The following is a 22,589-nucleotide window of genomic DNA, read 5'->3' on the forward strand; positions in this document are numbered from 1 at the left end:
ACCACAGCTTAAAAACTAGGGGTGCCAACAAAGGCAAAAACCCTGTCACCGCCCTCCCCAAGCTCTCCTCAAGTTGGGGAGACCTCCATGTAAAAAATGGGGAACGCCCGAGACAGAGGCTGGGCCGCAATCAGTCTTGAGGATAGCCAGGAGGCAGAGGAGGAGAGGGAGACCATTCCAGGCTCGGGGGCCAGGGCATGCAGATGGGAGGAGGAGAGGGTTAGCGGCTCGGACCGGCTTGTGAAGTGTCTGAAATGCCCTGAGACCCTTGAGGCCAACCAGCGGAGCCCAGGGAGCAGGAGGCTGGTGTTGGCTTTAGCAAACCCACCTTGGAGGGGGCAGTTAGGTGACAAAGTGGATAGACCCGCAGACACTTAATAACTGCCTAGCTGTGTGACCTTAGGCAAGTCACTGCCCCCCCGCCCCGCCAAAGCCACTAAAGAAAGCTCACTGTGGCAACGGAGGCTGCGAGAGCCTGGACTGGGGCAAGGGGGAGGCAGTGAGACCCTGAGGGCCGTGATGAGCCGGGACCCAGGCCCGGCTACGTTGGGGTGAGTGGAGAGATGAGGCGATGAGAAATGACAGAACGACCCACGGACGGCAGAGTTAGGTGGGAGGTGAGAGCCCACGGAGAGGTGAGGCCTGTCCGAGGTTGGGGGCCTGGCCGACCCTGGTGAACGGTGGTCTCCATGTGACAGGGAGGTTCAGAAATAAGATATTTGAGCTGCCTCGGATTTATCCCATTCGAGATGTGCAAAAGGCAACAGGATGTGAGGCCAGGGCTCCAGAGACTGGATCTGGGTGTCTGGGCACCGATGGGGAATCCAAGGGAGGAGGTGAGATCAGAGGCCCAGGACAGAGCCGTGGGGCTGAGCCCGAGAAGGGCCACCGGGACCTCGGGAACGCCCTCAGCTTGGCCACGTGCTTTCTATCTCCATCCTGCCCCTGCCCCTGCCCCTCGGGAGGAGGAGCACAGAGGCTCCTTGCGGGATGACCACGCTCGGCAGCCTTGGGGGCCCAGCACGATGGGGTCTCTGGCCCGTTTCACAGAGGGGGAAACCGAAGCTTGGGGCTGCACCCCGAGATGCTTCTCCCCAACAAAAACAATCAGAAAGTCGCAGCCCAGTCTTGCTGTGGATCTGTGCCCTCCTCAGAGGCTGGCAAGCTGCCCCTAAGCCAAGAAGCGCTTCACCCTTCATGCCCACTCTGGGCTGGCTCACTGTGGCAGGCCACCAGGGCACGGCCTTTGTCAGCCGCAGCAGCTCCTGTGAGAGATGAGCATCTGCTGTATACCAGGCAGCGGGGCTTCCTCAAGGCCCCCCAACGTCCCCTCTGAATCTCCCGGCAGCCCAGCCGCCTGGAGGAGAAAGCGCAAGGCCGCCTAGACCCATTTTCCAGGGGGGCTCCCTGACGACAACCGTCTGGTCAGGAGGCCGGATGAGGTCGTAGAGGGCTGTGACCACGGCGTACTCCATCCACGGTGCCCGGCTGCCTATAGACAAGAGTGCCTGGCCTGGGCCTCCTGGGTGCTAGCCTAGGTCTCTCCTGGGAAAGGTGCCAGGGCTCAGCTCTTCCCATCCTTGTGTGTCTTCTCATCGCTGGTGCCACGGGAGCCCCGGCATGAGGCACGGCCCCTTCCTGGGGGGGAGGCCGACCCCTCTGCTCCCGGCCATCACTCATGTGCTCACCTGCCGGGAAGGCGTCTCCCCTCGGTCACGTACCAGTGAGCATCAAACTGAGGAATGTGGGGGCCCTGAAACCGGTGCGCTTGGCACCAGGCCTGCTTTTTATGACTCTAATCTCCCCATCACATTCAGGGAGAGGCTCCTGGGCCCACCCCCCGCCCCCCCGGATTCCCGGCTGCCACGAATGATTTATGAACGGGAATATTTCTGTCTGTTCTTTCCTGGAAGAGGCAGCGGGCCCAAGGCCGAGGACTGGGTGGGGGTGAGGAGCACCCCCCCTTCTGTCATTCTTTCACGAGGATGGGGCCCCATAGCCCCGACGAGGGGCTCCCGGCTTTGGGAGGCTCAACGACCCTCAGAGAACCTTCCATGCTGGGCTTGCTCGACAGAAGGGGGGTCTGACGCTGCCCCCAGAGCGGCTCCCCATCGTGGTGGGCAAAATTAATGGGGGCTCCACCTTCGGGGGGTCCAGGGCAGACCTCCAGGGCTGGCCAAATCAGTTCATGTCTTACATCTCAATGTCCTCGCCTAGAAAATGGGGTGGGGGGGTCAATAGCTGCCTCCCAGGGCGTCACCTGTACCCCCCCAGATGCCAGCTGCTGTGGCCACCGTTGTCCTATTAGACAGATTATGTTGGATCTGTTAGAATCAGCAGAAAAAGTCATTGGGGTCGGGTGGGGGTAAGGAGGATGCCATCCTGTACCTGGAGGTGTTCAAGTAGTCGGTCACGAAGCTAAAGACTGGGGGGATGCCGTGGGGGGGAGGGGATGGTCCCCGCTCTTGGAGACTCCATCAAAGTAAAGACAATGCAATTGGGGGGGTGGGAAGTGGCTCCTGAAGGGAGTTGGGGTCCCCGGAGATAGAGGGAAGAGAGGAGCCAGAAGCGGAGGGGAGCATACATAGGGTGAATGAGGACTGGGGGGGCCACGGTCCTCCTAGCGAGCTGGAGAGGGGCCAGCGGGCGCCCTGTAGAGAGGGAGTGGGAGTGGGGCCGCAGACGCCAGGGAGCTGCTGGGGGGAGAGACGGCGCTCAGGCTGCGGCTGCAGCGGGCCTCATTAACCCCCATGTCCGGTGTCCCCCTCAGTTCACCTGCACGGTCATCGCCATCCTCCTCCACTACTTCTACCTGAGCACGTTCGCCTGGCTCTTCGTGGAGGGGCTCCACATCTACCGCATGCTCACCGAGCTCAGGAACATCGACTCTGGCCACATGAGGTTCTACTACGTCCTGGGCTGGGGCATCCCGGCCATTGTCACAGGTCAGCCCCTCCCTCGGGCCTGCAGCCCCCACCCAATGACAGAATCCCTTAACCCCATTAGACTGTTGGGGCTCCCCCACTCCCCAAGAATAGTCCTTGACCGCTTCCCCATTTGAGGCCGGGCGCAGGTCAGCCCATCTGGGGGGCCTGGAGGGGCTCCAGAGTCGGGAGGTCCAGGTCCCGGCACCACCTCAGCCATTCCCCGGATCTCCCCCCTCGGGCCTGGGTAAAATGCTTCTGCTCTGTCGGGACGGCCTCAGGCTTTGGTGGCGACGGGACCCTGGGCGAGCCGGCCCTCCCCGGCTTCTCACAAGGCCTCCGGTGCTCCTGAGTCCATCGGTACCTACTGGACAGTGATCTGGTCCACGGTCTGTGAGGGTCAGTGGGGCCCCTCCAAGCCTGTCCTGTTGGCTGGTCCCCAAGCCCCACAGCAAGAAGAGACATTGGAGAGAGACCGCCCTGGCCACAGCCTCCGTGGCTGTCGGGGGCTGCCGCACCCCAGCGCCGGTGGTCAAGGATGGCCGGGCCGAGTCGGCTGGGATGTTCCACTTGTCACTGATTGCTCATTCGCCTCCCTCCCCCAAGTGGCACATCAGAGCTGAGGAGATGTGCGGCTGGCCCTGGGCTCAGCAGCTCCCAAATGCCCCTTGCGGCTGTGGGTCCAATGACCCCTCTGTCCAGATGGCCCAAAGGAGGTCGTCTTTCTCCCCGTCAGAGGCCGGCCCAGCCCTGCTCAGAGTGGGCTGGGGGCCCCCTTCCCTGGATTGTAGGCCCACTCCTAAGCTCGGCACGTCTACAGCCAGGCACCCCAACAGCTTTGGGGCCTTGTCAAGACCCCCAGTCGTACACAGGAGCACCCCTCATTCCCCAGCCCCAAAGCCTCCCATGAACCAAGGAAGACGCTTGGCGCTTGGTTCTGTGACGATGGCGGCAGGATGAAGGGAATGGAATCCTGTGGTTGCGGACCACTCTCACGAGGAACAGGGGAGGTCTGGCGGCCAGATGGACCCTCATCACGAGGAGCCGAGGACAAAAGGGAGCCGCGTCCCACCACAAGACTACGCCCAGATGCAGAAAGGTCCCGAATCCGGAGCCCTGCCACTCCTAAGCTGCAAGACCTTGGTCAAGTCAAGTCCCGTCTCCTAACTGCGAGTGAGAGAGTTAGATGAGAGCCACAAACCCCTCTGGTGCCATAGCCAAGATCCTGCTGGCCTTGTACCCCAAAACACAGCCCCCAAATTTCATGCTATTGGGGTGCTTGGCCCTGGCCTTGCGCGATGACCCTGCTGTTGCAGAAGTGGGACATCAGTAGAGAATTTCTCTAGGGTGGTGGTCCCCCCCTCAAATAGAAATGGGGTCACTGACCCCCCTGCTCTGAAGCAAGTCAGCAAATCCTTCGAAACTTGGTTGGGGGAGGGCCCACCTAAAGGCTGTGGGATGGACGCTGGGAAGGCCACTGGTCTTGGATTTGTGGATCCACGGGATTCAGAAAAGGAAACTGAGGGCCAGAGAGGACCCTGCTCTGACCCTCCTCGCTGGGAGACTGGCCAGTGGTCTCCCTTCTCTGAACTTCAGGAGTTGTGGGGAAAGCGCTTGACTCCTGGAGCAATGTGGTGCCCCCCAACCCAGAGACCCCGGATGGCTCTAGAGGACGGAGGATTAACTGGAGATCTGGCCCAGAAGAGGGATTCCTACAGCTCTGGGAGCTTCAGTGAAGGGCCACTTCAGAGCCTCGAGGCCCACTTGGGTTTGGGGCCCAGACTGGGGTCCTAGGGGTCCTCCTGGGAGCCTTTGAGGAGCACGAACAGAGCAGGGGTCTGCTTCCCCCAGAGTCATTCAAATGGGCCGCCTCTTCTCTGCCTCGGTTTCCTCACCTGGACAGCCGTCCGGGATCGTGCCCGGCACCAAGGCCGATGGCCGACCCCCTGACCTGGGACGGTTCTCACAAAACGACTTGGCCTCCCAAGGCCGGCCCACGCTGCTTGGCCCGCGCCTCTCGGGGAATTTCACATAGACCTTTCTAGTAGGAGCTCCTTGGAGCCCCACAAATGGGGGCAGGGTGCTCTTCTCATTCCCCTGGACAGCGGAGGACACTGAGGCAGGCGCTGCCTTGTTCAGGGTCTGGGGTCTTCCTGCCTCCTGGTTCCAGCCCCCCCACCAACGCCTAGCAAGCTGCTTCAGTGGAAGGGGGAAGACTGCTACACTGAAGTTTGAAGCCCTGGGTTCGAATTCTGCTTCCGGCCTGCCCTTTTTCACAGCATCATCATGGATCTTGCTGGGGAGGTCTCAGACTGTTTTGAGGTCTGCTCTCTTGCACCTGTGGCCAGGAACCTGACTGTCCTCTCTCATGTGATTCCTTGACCAACCCTTCTCTCTCCTCATGGTTTCCTCAGCCAGAAGGAGCTGAGTCAGGATGCGCACCCGGAACCTCTGGCTTCATGGCCCCATTGCCAACACTTCTTGCCCTGGTTTCTGGAAAAAGAAACAGAAAAACTTTGGGCTGGTGGGCACCTCTGAGGGCATCCAACCCAGTTGAGGCTCTCCTGGCCTCTGGCCTTTCCTCGAAGCTCCACAGGGATGGCGAGCTCACCACCTGGTGAGGAGGCTGATCCTCCCCGGGGCAGCCCCAGCTCCCGCTCCCTGGATGCCGCCAGCCTCTCCCGGCCCCCACCCCAGGAGGGGATCCACTCCCTCCTGCCTGGCGACGGTCATGCTCGTCCCCATCCTCTGCCATCTTTGTCCCTGATGCCCTCTCGTCCTCGCCCACCTGCGTGAGAACATCCGCCGGGTGGCCATGAGGGAGGCCCGCCGCCTTCTCAGGGACCTCGGCATTCGGAAGCCACGATTTCAGGAGAAAAATGCTTTAAGAGTGCCAGGCCTGAGGCAGGAAGACCTGGGTTCAAATCCAGCCTCAGGTGCTTCCAAGTCATGGGACCCGTGCCTGCCTCAGTTTCCTTTTCTGAAAAATGAAAATAATGACAGCCCCTCCCTCCCAAGGTGTCGTGAAGCGGAGCTCCATGAAGGCTGGGGGCCAGGGGGCAAAGGGCTCATCGGGAGGTGGGGAGACACCGCCAGGCTTGGAGTCAGGAGGCCCGGGCTGCAGTCTGACATCACAATGGGGGGTCCGTCTTAAGGCCCCTCCTCACTCTGCCATCCCCTGTTCTCTGCCCTTCCCCCCTAGGCCTCGTCCCCCGCATCCCGCTCTAGGCTCCCTCCCACCTCTGGCATCTGGCCCTTGGGCCGCTCCCCACTCCCTTCTCCGACACCCCCGTTGGATCTCTCCATCTTCATCCTGGTGGTCTCTCTATTTTCTGACCCAGGGCTCGCTGTGGGCCTGGACCCCCAAGGCTATGGGAACCCTGACTTTTGTTGGCTGTCGGTCCACGACACCCTCATCTGGAGCTTCGCCGGCCCCATCGGCGTCGTGGTCCTGGTGAGTCCGGGGCGTCACCCTTTCCCGAGCTCCCGCCTGCTGTGCTCCGAGCGCTGGAGATACAGAGGGGCCGGGGCCAGGCCGGCCTCCGACAAGAGAATTGAGAGATGCCGCCTGGGGGCCGAGAGGGCCGAGGGGCCCCGGGTCAGGAGGGCTGGCTCCGGGGCTTTGGGGCAGGATCCCCAGAGGACTTGACTCACCTCACCTGTAAAATGGGACAGAGCCCCCCACCCCACAGGCTTGGGGAAGAGCGGCCCCCAGGGAGGTGGGTGGGGGCCATCAGCAGGAGGGACAGCGCCCCCCACCTCGGGGCCTCACCCCGGGGGGTCTGCTGAGTGCTCTTGTGCCCCATGGGGCAGATGGGGGAAACTGAGGTCCATGTGACCTCACGTGACTAGTGAGTGTGGGGCTGGGGTGGAGCAGACCTGACCCGCACCTGGCTCGGGCCTGCCCTTCCAAAGTTCCCGTGATGAGGACCCCGCACGGGACCCTCCTCCCACCCCCTCACCTCCGTGTCTTCTCCCTAGCTCAACACCGTCATCTTCGTCCTGTCCGCCAGAGTGGCCTGCCGACGGAAGCACCGGGCTTACGACCGCGGTGGGATCGTGTATGTCGCAGCTGAGGGCGTGAGGGCCGCGGGGGGCATCCGGATGTGGGGAGGGCCTGGGGCTCCTTGGGGGCCATGCAGACCCCCACGGTCATCCCCTGGAGGCCTGAAGATCACCCCCTCCCCACCTGGAGAGGAAGCCAGCCCCCTCACCCTGTGGGCTTCCCTTCACAGCGCCGGCCTCCGCTCGGCCTTCCTGCTGCTCCTCCTGGTCAGCGCCACCTGGCTCCTGGGGCTCTTGGCCATCAACAGCGACGTCATGGCCTTCCACTATCTCTTTGCCGTCTTCAGCTGCCTACAGGTAGGAGGCCGCCGGGCCCCCCTTTCCCTACCGTCTCCCCTCCTCTCGGTGACTTTTTCTTGCCGTGTCTACAATGGCGCACATATAGAACCTGTTCGGTTCTATGTGTGATTTGCCCCCCTCACTCCCATCAGCCCAAGGGCCCCCCCTCGGACCCAGTTTGGTCTTTTGTCTGGGCCCTCCCTCCTGTGTGGTCAGCCAGGCAGGGTGCCTTTCTCAGGCCTAGTGTCCATTCTTGGGCCTTCCTGGGTGAGGGGAAGGGTGGACGGCCCACCAAGAGGCTTCCACAAAGCTAACAGAAGCGACATTATAGCGTCCTGGGCAGGGGAGGAAGCGGGTCTGCACCCCAGACTTCGGACCACCTCAAAGAGACAGCGGGCGTCCTCCGAGACCTCTCATCTTCCCAGCCCCCTGACCCTGGAAAACTGAAGCCACTTTTCTTGGAGACTCCTGATGTGGCGGGGCAGCTCCTGGGCACTGGCTCTCCCTTGGCCTTTGTCCGTTCAAGGCCTCCGGGGGGTCCTATGTTGCTCTGCCCGAGGACCCCCCAAGCTCACCCTCCGGCAGGGCCCCTGCAGCTTCTTCCCCCAAGTCTTGGCACCTTCTCTGGGAAAGTGGGGGCCTCCACCAAACTGTGCAGGGGGTGCTCCTCCAGGCCACTGTGGCCTGGCCCAGCCTTGGGGAGGGGGCTGAGCCTGACCTCTGACACCTGCTCCCCCCGACTGCCTCGCACCAGGGCCTCGCCATCCTTTTCTTCCACTGTGTGGTCAACAAAGAAGTCCAGAAGCACCTGAAGGTGACCCTGATGGGGAAGAAGCTGCACCCGGATGACTCCACCACCACCAGAGCCACGCTACTGACCGTAAGGAAGGCCCGGAAGACTTTGACCCCCCCCCCCCGAGGCCAAGGCTTTTCTGCCTGCCTCGGGGTCACCAAAGAGAGCTGGCTTGTGAGCCGGGCTTGGCCGTAGGGGGAGGATCTTTGTCCTGGGCTCCCGGGATCCCCCTCCCTGGGCTGCCCCGGACTACCGAGGGATAAGCCACTAGCTGGTCTCCCCGAGTCCTGTCTCTGAATGGGCCCCTCACCCCCTTATCTCAGCCCTCGATGTCATCCACGTGCTTGACCAAAGGAACAGCCTGGGCAAGCGACTGGCCGAGGCTTCCAGTGCCGGCAGGGAGCAGCCTTGGGGCCCAGGGAGGAGAAGCCCGGGGTCCTGGGGTGGTTCCCCAAGCCACGAGATGGGACTCAGGCCTGGGCTGGCTTTGGGGGGCAGGGTTCCCAATGGGAAGCAGCCTGTGGAAGGCCTTGAACGCCAAGAGAAAATCTCCCTGTCCTTGAGAGACGGAGCGAGCCGCTGTGCTCGGGGAGGTCCAGCCCCTGCCCCCAGGACAGCCGCCTGCTGCCCCCCTAACTGTGGCCCGCTTCTCCTACCCAGCGGTCCCTGAACTGCAACAACACCTACATCGAAGAGCCCAACATGTACCGGACGGCCCTGGGCGAGTCCACGGCCTCGCTGGACAGCACCGTCAGGTCAGCTCCGAGTCCCAGGGGTGCCTCGAACCTCAGCGGTGCCGTGACCGCCAACGGCGCCTAGACTGAGGCACAGCCGCCCTGGGGAGGCCCAGGCGGCGTTTTTGTCCCGGGCTGGTCCGAGGGCCCTGGTCAGTCTGGACTGCTGCCTGCAAGATGGCACGGGGGAAGAGCCTGTGGCACCAGGGCCCGGTGGGATGAGGATGAAGCCAAAGGAGCCTCTTCCCGCCAAGAGCTGCCACTTTGCTGGGGTGGAGAGGGAGCGAGAGGGGAGGTGGCCCTGGGCAAGTCTCCTGGGAAAGGAGGGGAAGCGGGGGCTGACATCAGGAGTCGCCCCTCACCACAAGCCCGCGGTCCTGGCAGGGCCCCTTGGCAGGGGAGACCTTGCGGCCTCTGGAGGAGCTGGGCCGGGGATGGTGCTGGGGCCCTGGCAGGATGCTCGGCGTCCCCAGCCCATCCTTCCCGAGGAGCCCCCCTCGCTGCACAGCCCCAGGGGCCCCTGAGCAGAAACACCCCCCACTGTTGCAGGGAGGAGGGGACCAAGAAGCTCAGCGTGTCCTCGGGCCAAGCACGAGGCCGCCCCGAACCTGATGCCCACCTCTTCCGGAGGAGGAACGGCAAGAACTCCAGGGGTGAGAGAGAGCTCCGTTGGCATTGCCGGCCAGGCAATGAGGCCCCGTCTCCTTCCTCCTCCCCCCACTTCTCTCCATCGTCCAGCCCTTTCCCCCGCTCCCAAAGACTCTCCCCCTTTCATCCTTTCCATCACCCCCTCTCCTCCCATAGCGACCCCCACCTCCAGCCCCTCTGACCCCATCACTGCTCTGCCCAGGACCCGGCCCGACCTTTCTAGCCTTGTTCCACCCGCTTCCTCTTTGGGCTCCCGAGGCTCCAGCGTAGACGTCTGCCCGCCCCCGGGCCTGGGCTTCCCAGACCACTCTCTTCCTCTGCAGCCTTGCCAGGCTGGCATTCAAGGCCCTTCCCCCTCCGTGTCCCCCCTCCCTCTCCATCAGCCTCCAGAACCCCCCCCCCATCTTCCAGAACTCCCAAGGGAGGGGTCATTGATCCGCTCTGCTATGGGCTCCCCTGGCCTCGGCCGCCAATTGAGGTCTTGTTCTTTTGGGTGACTCCAGGAGCTTCCAGGCCAAGTGGAACGGATGTTGAGTGAGTGAGTGAGTGAAGAAGTGGTGCCTTTGGCTGATGTGGATGGTCCAGGGCAACGAAGTGGTGAATGAATGAATGAATGAATGAATGAGTGAAGGAATGAGTGAGTGAAGGAATGAATGCAGTCCATTTTTGAGTGGATGACAGAGACTGAAGAAATTAATAGGTGGAAAAAGGAGGGAATGAACAAATGAGAAAGGGCCTTTGTTCTTGGCCCCTGTGGCGCCAAGCGCAGGGGCCGCTCCCCAGCTCTGATCCTCTGGGGTCTTTTGCTGCCCAGGCAATGACTCGGACTCGGACAGTGAGCTGTCTCTGGAGGAGCACAGCAGCTCCTACGCCTCTTCACGCTCATCAGACAGCGAGGAAGAGGGGGTGGATGAGAACAAGTGGCCCCCGGGCTCTCGCAAAGCAAGTGACCGGGGTCCCGTCCACAGCACCCCCAAAGGTACAAGGGAGGGTGGGGAAGGTCGCCGGGGGTCCGTGGGCGGCTGCTTGGGGGTCTTCCCGACAACACTGCCGGCCCTACCTGAGGCTTCCAAAGTATCTTATACACCAGGCCCTTGGGACTGACTGCCCCTCCCCCAGTCCTGCGGCCCACTCCTCTTATCATGTCATTTTATAGAAGAGGACACTGAATTCAGAGAGCCCAAGGCCACCCAGCTAGTGGGTGTGAGCTGGGTCCTCCAAGACCCCCAATATCCCCGGTTCGAGACTACTTCCTCTCCATCGCTAAGCCGGGACGAGCCAATTGATCCTCGGACTGCTCAAAGAGAGCTTTTCCAAGGGGCGTCCCCCCTCTGTGGAAGGAAGCATGCCACTTCTCTGGGGGAGTCCTTTTATGTGGAAGTCTCTCCTTCAGGATCAGTGCAGACTCCCTCTTCCTGTGGTGAAGCCTGAGCTAGGGGCTGGCAGGAAGGAGAAGCAATAAAAATGGGGGGGTGCTGAAGAAAAATGGGGAGCCCTCCTGCTGCCTGGCCTACTAAAAAAAATCCTGAATCAGAGAATTCTTTGGAGGAAAAGAAAGCCCTGCTGGCAGTGAGGGTCTGCCCAGAGTAGAGCAAGGCCTCGGTCTCGGCCTCGGCCCGGCCTCCTGACTCATCTTCCCATGAAAGAATCCCACCCCTTAAGGGGCTTCCCAGGCCCCACACCTCCTTGTGGGGGGCAGGATGTGCTAGCCGGGGGGCTCCTAGTGGGGGAGTAGAGAGAGAGCCCTGGACCAGTAGGAGAGTCCGGACTACAGAGAGGAAGGGAATGGGCCAAACCTTTAGCCTTAAGGTCCCCCAAAACTCTGAGCTGTCCCAATGAGGCATGAGCTGCCTCGGGATGTGGTGAGACCCCCGTCACTGGTGGCTTCCAAGCCAAAGCTGGAGAGCTGGGAAGGAGATTCCTCTCAGGGAAGGACTGGGCTAACTGCTCCCGGAGGTTCCTCTCAACTCGGGGATCCTGAGCCGGGGGTTCCCGCCACTGCTCTGACCCTGGATGGTAGTTCTCAGGCCCGGCTGGGATGAGCCTCCTTTACAGAGGAAACACAACCTGCCCAAGTTCACGGAGGAGGCTGCAAGCGGCCAGGGCCCCGACTCCCGAGCAGTGCGTGCTCTCTGCCCTTGGAGTCGAGCTTCTAGCTCCTCCGGAGGATATCGATGGCCACCCCTCCTCCCTCTCGGGATGCCCACTGGGAGGGCACTTTGTCCACTGAAGGTGCCCCCTCGGGGGAGTCTTCTCTCGAAGGCCCGCTTGGAATCCCAAGGATCTGACCCTTTGTAACCCTGGACAGTCCCCTAACTCTCAGGATCCCGAGTAGCCTTTTGAAACTTCAAGTGGACCAGCTTTGGGGTGGCAGGGGGAGCCACACTGTCCGCAGGTGATGGGAGGAAACAACAGTCCGTCGGGGGTGGACAAGGCAGAGCAGGCCTTCCATGCTGTTGAGCCTGCCGTGTTGCTTTGGGCCCCCAGCGGACTCTCTGTCCAACCACATCAAGGCCACGTGGCCCACAGACGGCGTGACGGGCAGTGACGGTGAGGACGCCAGATGTAAGCCAAAGCTGAAAGTGGAGACCAAAGTGAACGTGGAGCTTCACCAGGAGGCCCAGGAGGATGAGGACAAGGATGTGCCCTCAGATAAAGAGAACCCGGGGCTGCCCAAGGACGATCAGACAGCGGCCCAGATCAATCACCAGCACCCAGAGCAGCGAAAAGGTGAGACGGCTGCCCCCAGCGGCCACCAAGGCCCACCATTCCTAGAGAGCCTTCCCACCACTTGGGCTGATAGCAGCCCCTTGGCAACTTCCCTGAATCATCCTGGCCAAAAGCTTCACCGCTCCCTTTCTTCCTGATACCCCCCCTCCGTGAGTGAATGCATGAATGAACACGCATTTATTGACCTCTTCCTGTGTCCCAAGCCCTGTGATGAGGGTGAGGAACCCCATCATTCCCAAGGTGGGTTGGTGTGAATACAGTTGTGTCGGAAGGGAGGAAGGGAGGATGCGAACAACTCGGAAGATGAGAGGAGGCCTGGTGGGAGGCTGAGGACGACTTGAAGGAGGAAGGGCAGCGAGGGCTGGAAGGGAGGGACCTCAGAAGCCACTGGGGCCAGACTTGGAGGAACCTCAGGCTCAGAGAACTCGGGCAAGGTCCCAGGAGTAGTCAACATCAAAGGATTTGAACCCAGGTGTATCTAGTGTACTGCAGAAATGCTTTGTAGCTGGCAAAATGCTACAGAAATCACAATCTACTCATCATTAAAAAGTAATGATTAAGTGCCTACTGTATGCCAAGAGATACACTAGGTTTACAAAAACCCTGAAGAAGCTGTTGTGTTATCAGTGTCACAGCCATGGTGGTTTGTTATCATTATCTTAGTTATTCACCTTAAAATCTTCGCCAAATGACCCCACTGGCAGGGTGTACGCTCCCTTCACCAGTGCAGATTGCATCCCCTCTGATGACCTTCACATCTCTCATCACAGGTATCTTGAAAAACAAAGTGACCTACCCCCCACCTCTGAGCGAGAGGAACCTAAAGAACCGGCTCCGGGACAAGCTGGCGGATTACAACCAGACCGTGAGCTCATCCCGGACGTCCTCGGTAGGCTCTAGCGATGGCCTTGGTCCCACGGGGGACCCGGGAATCATCGTCAAAAACTCTCCACGGGAGCGTTCTCGCGACCAGCTGAACGGGATGGTCATGAATGTGCGCACCGGGACGGTCCACGCAGACGCGTCGGATTCCGAGTAAGTGGGGCCGTGGGAGCAGCTCTGGGCCTGGCCCTTGTTCCCTCAGGGCCCTCTGTCCTCCCTGTGGGCCAGCCCAGAAGCCAGGGGCCACCAAAGGGGTCCTTCAGGGACCCGGCCAGGTGATCCTCTAAGCACAGGTCACCCCTGCTTTCAAGAGGTGCCTGAATCCACGGGGTGCATCTGCTTTATCTATTTCCTGCTGAATCTTCATGGATTCTGTTAAACAGACGCTTCTCACCTCCACTGAATATGAGCAATTGGTTCCTCTGACCTAGAACGCCAGGTCTCGCTGGCCCTGGGCTTGGATTGGATGGAGCCAGACACCCCCCCCCCTTTCAGGCAAATCAGCTTTACCGTGAGACTGACCATAAGTCAAAGATGTGGTAGAGCTTTGAATGGATGCTTCTCCTGCTGCCATCTCCGTACATACGCTCACACGTGAACTCATACATGTGCGTGTGCTTGCCGAGGCCTCGCCCAGCTCTGACATTCCTGGGCCTTATGCCACAATCAGCGCTGGGAGGTACTCGAGGTCCTCCAGAGTGGCTCAGTGACCCCACAGACCAGCAGCAGAGTTGGGGGGGGGGTGTTGTGGCTCCCGGGCTACCCCCGCCCTGACACGTTTGGATGACGCTTGATAGGTGTGCCTCCCTCCCCCAGATGCCGTCCTGTCCCGGGGGGCACCTGCTGGCGCGCCTCCGATGGTGAGCGCCCGGCTGACTGCCTCCCTTCATTCCTCTTTGCTCCAGACAAGCTCTTTGACCTGGAGTGGGGCTGAGTGTCAGGCCCTCACGGTCCTGGGGGGGAGCTGGCCAGGGAGCCCGCTCTCCCCTTGTTGGCCGTGGTCACCCATTTGATGCATCATCTCTGGCCTCCCTTGTTCTCCTTCTTCTCTGAACAGAGGCAGTAATGAGACTTCCATTTGAATCATCAGGAAACCGTGACACTCCTTGGCCCCAGGACCTGCCTTCCCACAGCCCACGTGGGAGCCCTGACTTCAGGAGCTGGTCGCGAGCTGCCGGGATGAAGGCCTCATCTCTTCCCGCGCAGTTTACATTTCGTGGCAGACCTGGGTCGGCTTCGGACACCAAGTGCCCGTCGGACATCCAACCCGTGCCAAAGCCTTCGGGAGTCTCTGAGCCGCAGGCCGCCCGGGCCACACCGACAATGGCACGGCTCCGGCAAGAGGTGGCGGCGGGCCATGGAGCCGACCCCTGGCCCAAGACCCCGGGGGGCCCGGGTCCCTGGGCCCACCCAGGCAGCTTCAGCCGACCTTTTCAGGACCACTGCTTTTTCAAACAAACTTTTATACTAAAAAGGAAGTGTAGATACTTTGACGATCTCTTTTGGACGCTGATTCTTTAGGGAAGCAAAAAGCCTGTGTATAGTTTGCATTGGTCCCGATTTGGGGATATGGCAGATTGCTGGGGGGAAGCTCAGTATTTTTATATTAGAAGAAAAGCACACTTGCACTTGAATCTGGCGTGGGTGACAATGATGGATGTTGAGGCCCGACGGCTCAGCCGCAGAGTCCCTCGCCACTCCCCAGACCTCCAGGCTGAGCGGCCCCTAGAGAAGTATCCACTCAGACTGATCTCGTGGCCCACGGAGGCTCCTGTCGTGACCGGCCCGGCCCAGGGCTAGCCATCCAGCAGCTTAGTGGGTCCTCGCCCAGGTGAGGTGCCAGGGCCCGCCAGCCCGGGCAACAGGCCGGCCAGGGGTGGCCCAAGGGAGGGGTTTTCTTTGTTTGGGGTCTTCTGTTTCTTTGGAAGCAGGAAGCAGGAAGGGGCAGCTCCTTAGGGGCCTTCAGCATGGGGCAATGTCCCCTTGCCCCCAAGCACTCGGCCAGTTCCTTGGGTAACGAGGGCCTCAGTCACACTAGCTTGTATGGAACCGTCTCTTCCCTGGACTCCTTAGGCCAGATTTCCAGCTGGTCTTTCCGGGGCCTTGAATGACGAGGCCAGTGGCCGTGGCTCCCTAGAGGACATTTGAAACTATCAGGTTGAGGGAAAGCCACGATGGCCGGAGGATTGGGGTGCCGAGCATGCTCTTTGGGTGGGGAGAGGGCAGGGACTGGGGCACTGGGAGATCGCTGGAATCCATCCCATCCCAAAGCCGCGGCGATGGGACATCTTGAGATGAAAGGCATGGGGCACACCTGTGACTCCCCATCCTCCTCCCTGCCCCCACCCAAGCAAGGTCAAGATCAAATACATTGACAAGGCTGTCTTAGAAATGCTGGCAGAGGGGAAACCGAGTTTTATGACGTCAAATTTAGGAGAAAGAGAAGACACTGGAGGCTTTTGTAAGAAATATTTATTAATGCTCAGAACACTGGAATTTTACAGCCTGGCTGAGGTGACAATAAATTAAGGTTTCTGAACGTGGCTTTGAACTCGGCCCCTTCTCTCTCCATGCCTCCACAGGCGTGTCCACATGCATGACCACACACACCTACATCCATACCCACACATGCCTATGAGGCTGGATCTGCTCTTTACTCTCTGTGGGATAAGCGGTGGCCTCTTCAAAATGAGGGGGCCGGGCCCCTCGGGTCCTCTTCCGACACCCACAGACACCCCCCGGCCACAGCCGACGGTGGGCTAACCTGTGATGGTGCTGAACACGGCACTGTCACATGATGTTCCCCTTGGGGGAAGAAAAGGAGCTTCCCTTTGGGCCCCCAGGGCCCAGTGTGGAGCAGATCTAGGATCTGGCAGGTTTGTGGGAGTCGAATTCAAATTGTGGAAGAGCTGAATTCAAATGCTGCCTCAGTTTCCTCAGCCCCTTCCTCCCAGGGCTGTGGTCAGGATCCAGTGAGAGTGATGCCTAGTAGGCCGCTCCTGTGGTCGTTTTTACGACCTTGCCTGGGGTCCTCTTGTAGGAGATCCTGGAGTGGTGATTGTCCTTGGGGAAACCGAGGCACAAGGGAGCAAAGAGCTGCAGGGTCCCAGCTTCCAGGGCCAGAGGGGATTGAAGCTTCCGGCCTGGGGCTCGGTGTTGCTGATGGATGTGGGGGCAAAGCCCTGAGCCTGGAGGGTGGGAAGAGCTGGGGGCTGAGCAGCTCCAAGGGGGACCAGAGCTAGTGACAGCTGGGGAGATGGCCCCCCAAAACAGTGCTGAGCTGCCCCCCGACTGTGACTGTCCCTGGTATCCAGCCCTGTCCCCTGCCCAGCAGCATGGGGATGTGGCCCTGGGGAGCAGCCAATCAGAGGCCCCCTGGACGTCCTGGGGGGGTATCGGGGCCACCCCCTGCCCCTCATCCCCGCCCCCAGGTGTTTTCAGGTGTGGCGAGGACACGCCCAGCCTCTGGCCCAGGCTCTCCCTCCCCAGGACTCTTCACCCTGCCCCCCATGGGGTCCCCTGCACCTGCCCCCCACATACCCAGGGGACCTGCTCCCATGCCGGACTCAGGCTGAGTCATCTGCTGTGTGTCCCCCACCCCCCCAGCCCCAGGAAGGGCACCTTCCCCCCACCCGTTTCCTCTTCTGGAAGATGGGGGGCGTCTCCCCCACTTCTGCTTCATCTTTCCAAAGCAGTCCGCATGTGTCCAGCCCAGCCTCGTTTGGGCCGGGCTCCCGGTGGAGGCTCTGCCAGCGGAGGTCTGGGCCTCTCACCGGACAAGGGGACGGAGGCTCAAGAGTGCTGAGCGTAGCCAGAAGGGGCCCACCCTCACCCGGAGGCCCTGGGCTGGGGGGGGGGGCCTGCTGGGAGTCGGTGAGGCCTCATGCCACCCTCGTTGGGGTCTTCCCACTCTGGCCGGTGGGCTCTCACAAGGGCCCTCCCACTAGTGGGGAACGGGACAGAGCCCGGAAGCCCCTCCAGCGGGCCAGCAAGATGCCCATCGGGGCTGTGCCCCCCAACACGCTTGGCCACATCTGTTTGCTGGGCCCTGGATCTGTAGGGCGCGGGGTTCTCTGGGTCACTGCTGAAGCCTTTGGGGACAGTGCTGGGACGATAGGGCTGGGGAGGCCCTGGGGGCCCAGCCTGACCCCCCATCATTCTCTGGGCCGCCTCCAGGCCAAAGTTGCTGGTAACGGGGTGGGGGGAACATTGGAGGAAACAAAAGCCCCCCCCATCTGCAGGGGTTCTCAGGATTAGCCTCAGGCCCAGGGCTGGGGGGATCCTGATGAAGGGGTTTCCTGACCCCCCCCCCCAGGGCCAGAAACCCCTAGGTGGACAAGGATGGACCTCAGGCGCAAGGACTGTGATGAAGCTATCTACTGGCGGTCCTGGGACACTGGCAACGCCCCCCAGCCCAGGCTGACCTTGCTGCGCCCCATCCCTGACCCTGGTGCTGGCCAGGATGACAGACAGCAAACCGGACCCTGGACGAGACCCCCCACATGCAGCAGACGCAGGCCTTGGGGCCAGCCCCTCAAACCTGCCGCAGGAGCAGGGCTGAGCCGGGGAGGACCCTCCCAATTTACTTTTTATTATTTCTAGAGAACAAACCGAGTCGGAAAGTCCTGGGTTCAAATTCAGCCTCAGACCTTGGGTGACCCTGGACAAGCCCCTACAGCCCGGCTGCCTCAATTTCCTCCTTTCTAAAAGGGGCAAGAAAACCCCAAACAGGGCCACAGGGAGTCTGACTGAACACCAAGGAGCCACCGAGGTCACCGACTCAGGATGGGCCACGCCTGCCCCCCACCTTGGGGGCTCCCACACACTGTTCCTCAGTCCCAGCCCCAATGAGCCTGGGCCCAGGGTCAGCTTGTGGCCCAGGGAGGGATCACAGAAGGCCCACCACGACCCAGTGGGGCCCAGGGAGCCCTGTCATGCTGCTGGGGGGGTGAGACTCCGGGTCCTCCTCTGGATGACCGCATGGGCAGAGCCCACTGTCCCATTCTGCCCCCCCCATCTGGCCCTTGCTGGCTCCCCCCCCACCCCGAGGTTCAGTTGGCGGGGTCCGTGGGGGGTCTGTGGCTTTTGGGGCCTTGCCCAGCCTCCCGGGTCGCCGCCGACAGGCTCTTTCCCAGCTGCAGCGTGTAGGCCGAGGGCCCCAATCTCATGATCTTCCCACTGCCGAGACACTCGTCCCCCTTGTAGAACACGGCAAACTGGAAAAGCAAAGGTACCGTGAGGGGCCGCGCACCCCAGGGTAGCAGGGTAAGGAGACCGCCAGGATCGTTCTGCGGCTCCTACTCTCTGCCGCAGCAGATCTTGGCTCCATTCCTGGGGGACCCCCTGGCCATCCTTGTGTCCCTGGCAAGGGCAGGAGAGGCACCAGGGGCGCAGGGAGGACATCCTCCTGCCCAAGCAGCTGCCCCCGCTTTGCTCGGCTACTTGGCAGACCCCACCCCCCAACCCTCTTTTGTGCTCGCAGGGCCGGGGTCAGATTGGTGGGGCAGGTGTCACCCCCACCTCCCCGAGGCCCCTTCAGTCAGAGAACCCAGAGCTGCAGACCCCGGCACAACGTCCCCCAATGTCCCCTCCCCCTACAGTCCCCGGCTGTGCAGCCTGAAAGCCCATCTGACCGGCGGAAGGCCCGGCCAGAAGCGAGCCTGGGGACGGGGCAGCCCCACCTGACCTGCCAGCCCCTCCCCTTCCATTTGGAGCTATCACCTAAGAGTTTCTCAGGCCCCCAGACACCAACACCCCCATTTTTGGTCCCCTCTCCCCACATGTGCTCCTGGCTCTCCTGAGGCTAGCAGAGGCAGCTGCAATGCCGCCCTGGGCCCTCACGACACTGACCTGACCTGTGGCGAGGGACTTCATGGGCTTCACGGCGGTCACCCACACGCTCCCGTCCTGGTTCAGTGTCAGCACGCAGGGCGCTGCGTTGGAAAAGCGGCATCAGAGGTGTCAGAGAGGCCCTAGGTGGCCCAGGTGGGGTGGGGGGAGGCGATGCTCCCACCCCCCAGAAGGAAGGGGATGTTGGGACTGAGCTCACCTAGTGCCATCTGGTGCCGCCAGCGGACGTGGCACTCCATCATCTTGTCATGGACCAGCTGGGCCGGAGGCTCCTCTGCAATCCAGTGGACACGCCCAGTGCGCAGCAGGTCCCGGTATAGGGCGGGGTGGTCCGGGCCAGGGGCCTGGCAGGGCAGAGATCGGGTATGGGCCAACCAGTGGGGGGCTCATGCCACTGACCCCATCCAAGACTGGAGGGAGGGCCCCAGGAACACCAGGCCATCACACCCTCCCCTTCCTTCCCACTAAAATCGCGGGGGCCCATCCCACATTCCACCAGTCTCCCCAACTCTTCCTGCTCAGTGGCTGGCCATCACCTCCTTCCCTTGAGGATCCTGGCTTCCTTTGGGGGTCCTCTGCAGCCAGGAGACCCAGAGCCTCCTCATGATCCCCCAGGTCATTCCCGAAGGGTCCTGGAGCAGCAGGCCCCCTCCCCGACTCAGGATCCTGACCCAACCCAGGGCTGCTCCCAGGGGCTCAGCAGGGTCACACTGACTCCCCAACTCCGCCCAAGTGACTGAGCTGGGAGCAACTCACCACAAACACGTCCCCGCGACTCAAGTCCTTGTCAACCACGTACCAGGGGTCCCTCAGGCCCCCGATTTTAGCTCCTTGGCCCAGTGTGAACAGGAAGCATCCTGGGAGGGAGCGTCCCGAGTGAGCCGGGCCCTTCCGCCCAGAGCTTACTGAGGAGCTGGTGCATCTGTCCCCAGGCTGCCACCCACCACTGGGGGCCTCTGCAATCCCAGGGTCCGGTTCTGGCCCTCTGGGGGGGAAACCCGGGGCATCTGGGCAGCAACCTTACCTTGGTGCGTCCCCAAAACCTTGTGATCTTCTATGGACACAAAGTTCCCCGGGCGAGGCTGTAAATACTGTAGGACAGCGCAAGTCCTTAGGTGCAGGAAACCCCCCACCCCGAGCGCCCCACACATCAGGCCCATGGCCCCCAACGCATCTGGCTGGTGGCCCTGCCAAAGGAGCTCACCTGGAGAAGGAAGCTCTCCAAGTGGCGCTTCCCGATGAAGCAGATGCCCATGCTCTGGAAGGGAAGCAGCGGTGCATCATGGCCATGTGGCCTCGGCACTGAGGCTGGGGGCCATAACTGAGTCACAGGACTCCTGGGGGCCGGCTCTTGGCAAGGGCCACTCAGAGGCACCCCCCTCAGAAGCCCCCCACTAAACCTCGCTGCCCAGCTCCATCCTGGAGGGGACAGCCCCGCTGGACTCTCCACTGAGGCAGGGGGATGGCCCAGGCCGGCCTGTGACTCGACAAGCCACGGGCCTGGCGCCTCCCAGAATCCTGAGCAGGGGCGGGCGGCCTCTCTGGCCACCTCAGGCTCCGGCTTTGCTGCTGAAATCGAGACCAGGGACTGACCTCTTTCCTCTGCAGCACGTGCCCAAGGCCGTTTTCAGCGGCGATCTTCTTCACGAAGCCCTTGGTGAGTCCCCCCAGAGGGAAGATGGTCCTGCGCAGGGCCTCTTGCGACACCTGGCTGAGGAAGAAGGTCTGGTCTTTGGCGGCGTCTGCTCCCTGCAGGAGCTTCACGGCTGCAGAGGACACGAAGTGTGCGGCCGGTCACGGCTGCCGGGGCCCTGGAAACAAGGACGGGCCCCCAGCCGGACTCTGTCGTAATAAAGAAGGAGATCATCCGCCGGGACAGAAGGCCAGCAGGTTGTCGGGCCGCCCCAGCTCAGTGGGACAGGGGATGACATCAGGGCGAGGGGTCTGTGCCGGTGGTGATCCTGCCCTAAGCTGGAGCCTTCAAGTCTCGTCACGGAGAGAAGGGCCACCCCAGGCACCAAGGGGTCCTGAGCGGGGCAGTGGAGAACGGTTCAAGATCCCCAAGGGTGGCACGGCCACGGAAGCTGTGGGCCACCACCCTGTGCTTCCGCACCGCCCTGGACGGAGGTCGATGTTGGGGGCCAGTCTCCCACCCCTTCCCCCGTGTGCCTGGTCTCAGTCCTCTAAAATGCAGGCATACTGGATATCACGTACACGTATGTACAGACATGCAGACATCCACAGCACGTGCTCCAGAGTCAGTGAGGGCCCTCCCCCAGCAGGGTTTCTGGGGGAAATAGGTCTTTTGTGCCAAATAAGGGAGCCCTGGAGGCTGCTGGAGACCCTCTCAACTGACAAAGCCCAGGGTGACCAGATTGGGCCACCCCAGGTCAGATCAAGAGCTCAGGCCCCGACCCCTCAGCCGCCCTCCCCACCTCCCCTGAGCCCCGGGCTGTGGAGCCCGGCCCGCTCACCATTCCTCACTTCAAAGCGGTCCCTGAAAAGCCCCTCGCGTCTCGGGACGTGCTTCTGTTCAAAGACCTCCTCGTCCTCCAGGGACGTCCTGGCGTAGTGCCCGGTGGCCATGGCATCGGCTCCTGGACCGGGAGTCGGACCCTGAGAGGTCTGGGACTCGCAGCGGTGTGGGAGGGTCACTGCCCCCCCCAGCACCTCTCCTCCCGCCCTGGTCTTGGGCCGTTCCCCTCTCCTGGGGCAGGGCCTGGCCCACCTGGGTCCTCCGGACGAGGAGGGTCCAGACCAGAAGGTGGGCATCCGCCCCCCAGGGCGATGTGAGTGCCCGCGGCCGTGCCCCCTCCACACGTTCGCCCTCGCCTAGGTGCTGCACCCAGCCCCCCACTGACCCAGGTGCTCCACGGCGTAGCGGAAGAAGGCCTTGAACTTGACGTGCTTGTTGCACAGAATGTCGGGGTTCGGGGTCCGCCCTTTCTCGTACTCGTTTAGGAAGTCCCTGCAGCCCGAGGGAGAGGCCCCGGGTCATCTCTGGGGGGCTGGAGCCCCCGGGCCCCCTCAGCCGGGCTGGCACCGGGTCTTCTGCCGTGACCCCCTGCGCCCCCATGCCCTACGGAGCCAGTGGGGGGCGTGGCCGCCCGAGCCCGTAGCTCCGTTCCCGGGGGGCAGCTGCAGCCCCCTCCTGCCTGGGAGGAGCCTTCCCCCCTCCCCTGAACCCCTGGGCCCCGCCCCCTCGCCGCGATTGGCCCGCCCCGCCCCCACTGACGTGAAGACGTCGTGCCAGTACTCCTTGACGAAGGTCACGTGGCGGAAGGGGATGTCCAGCAGGTGGCAGACGCGAGCCGCGTCCTCGCAGTCTCGGTCGGCCGCGCATGCGCCGCGCTCGTCCAGGGCGTCCCAGTTCCTCATGAACACGCCCGTCACCTCGTAGCCTGGGCGGGGGGAGGGGCGCGCGCGCGCGTGTGTGTGTGTGTCACGCGGCTGCTCCCGCCCCCCGCCGCCCCCGGCCCCCCCTCACCTCGGCGGCGCAGCAGCAGCGCGGCCACGGCGCTGTCCACGCCCCCGGACACGGCGCAGGCCACGCGCCGCCGCGCGGCCCCGACGCCGGCCGCCGCCATGCCCTCGGCCGGAAGTGCGGGCCCCGCGCCCGGAAGCCCCGCCCCGCCCCGCCCCGCGCGCGGTTGGCGGAGGCCCCGCCCCCAGCTGTGTGCGCCC

The 22,589-nt window shown here is 62.4% G+C and overlaps 2 protein-coding genes across 3 annotated transcripts in view; one reads left to right on the top strand and one right to left on the bottom strand.

The window, feature by feature from the left end:
- Positions 1 to 16,195, top strand: part of CELSR1 (cadherin EGF LAG seven-pass G-type receptor 1) — a 134,686-nt gene extending 118,491 nt beyond the window's left edge. Inside the window, exons 25-35 of the mRNA XM_074221092.1 lie at positions 2,771 to 2,945; positions 6,266 to 6,378; positions 6,906 to 6,985; positions 7,160 to 7,286; positions 8,023 to 8,148; positions 8,722 to 8,816; positions 9,345 to 9,448; positions 10,258 to 10,422; positions 11,931 to 12,173; positions 12,944 to 13,208; positions 14,113 to 16,195. Coding sequence (XP_074077193.1) covers positions 2,771 to 2,945; positions 6,266 to 6,378; positions 6,906 to 6,985; positions 7,160 to 7,286; positions 8,023 to 8,148; positions 8,722 to 8,816; positions 9,345 to 9,448; positions 10,258 to 10,422; positions 11,931 to 12,173; positions 12,944 to 13,208; positions 14,113 to 14,137 — 1,518 coding nt within the window. The 3' untranslated portion in view covers positions 14,138 to 16,195. The remainder of the gene's footprint in view (positions 1 to 2,770; positions 2,946 to 6,265; positions 6,379 to 6,905; positions 6,986 to 7,159; positions 7,287 to 8,022; positions 8,149 to 8,721; positions 8,817 to 9,344; positions 9,449 to 10,257; positions 10,423 to 11,930; positions 12,174 to 12,943; positions 13,209 to 14,112) is intronic.
- A 482-nt stretch (positions 16,196 to 16,677) lies between these two features.
- Positions 16,678 to 22,302, bottom strand: TRMU (tRNA mitochondrial 2-thiouridylase). 2 transcript variants are annotated; one of them, XM_074227272.1, is made up of 10 exons: positions 22,141 to 22,302; positions 21,767 to 21,873; positions 21,380 to 21,502; positions 20,499 to 20,671; positions 20,110 to 20,163; positions 19,930 to 19,996; positions 19,662 to 19,762; positions 19,105 to 19,249; positions 18,906 to 18,988; positions 16,678 to 18,271 (listed from the first exon to the last, which is right to left on the bottom strand). In XM_074227272.1, exons 1-10 carry the CDS (start codon positions 22,281 to 22,283, stop codon positions 18,107 to 18,109), a joined length of 1,161 nt encoding a protein of 386 aa, XP_074083373.1. In that variant the 5' UTR covers positions 22,284 to 22,302; the 3' UTR covers positions 16,678 to 18,106. The 2 variants fall into 2 exon arrangements, with proteins under 2 accessions (XP_074083373.1, XP_074083374.1); XM_074227273.1 differs by lacking the exon at positions 22,141 to 22,302 and having other exon boundaries at positions 20,499 to 20,616; positions 21,390 to 21,502; positions 21,767 to 22,059.
- Positions 22,303 to 22,589: the final 287 nt, after the last annotated feature.

This window comes from Macrotis lagotis, chromosome 2, assembly GCF_037893015.1.
Source record: "Macrotis lagotis isolate mMagLag1 chromosome 2, bilby.v1.9.chrom.fasta, whole genome shotgun sequence".
Classification (NCBI taxonomy): domain Eukaryota; kingdom Metazoa; phylum Chordata; class Mammalia; order Peramelemorphia; family Peramelidae; genus Macrotis; species Macrotis lagotis.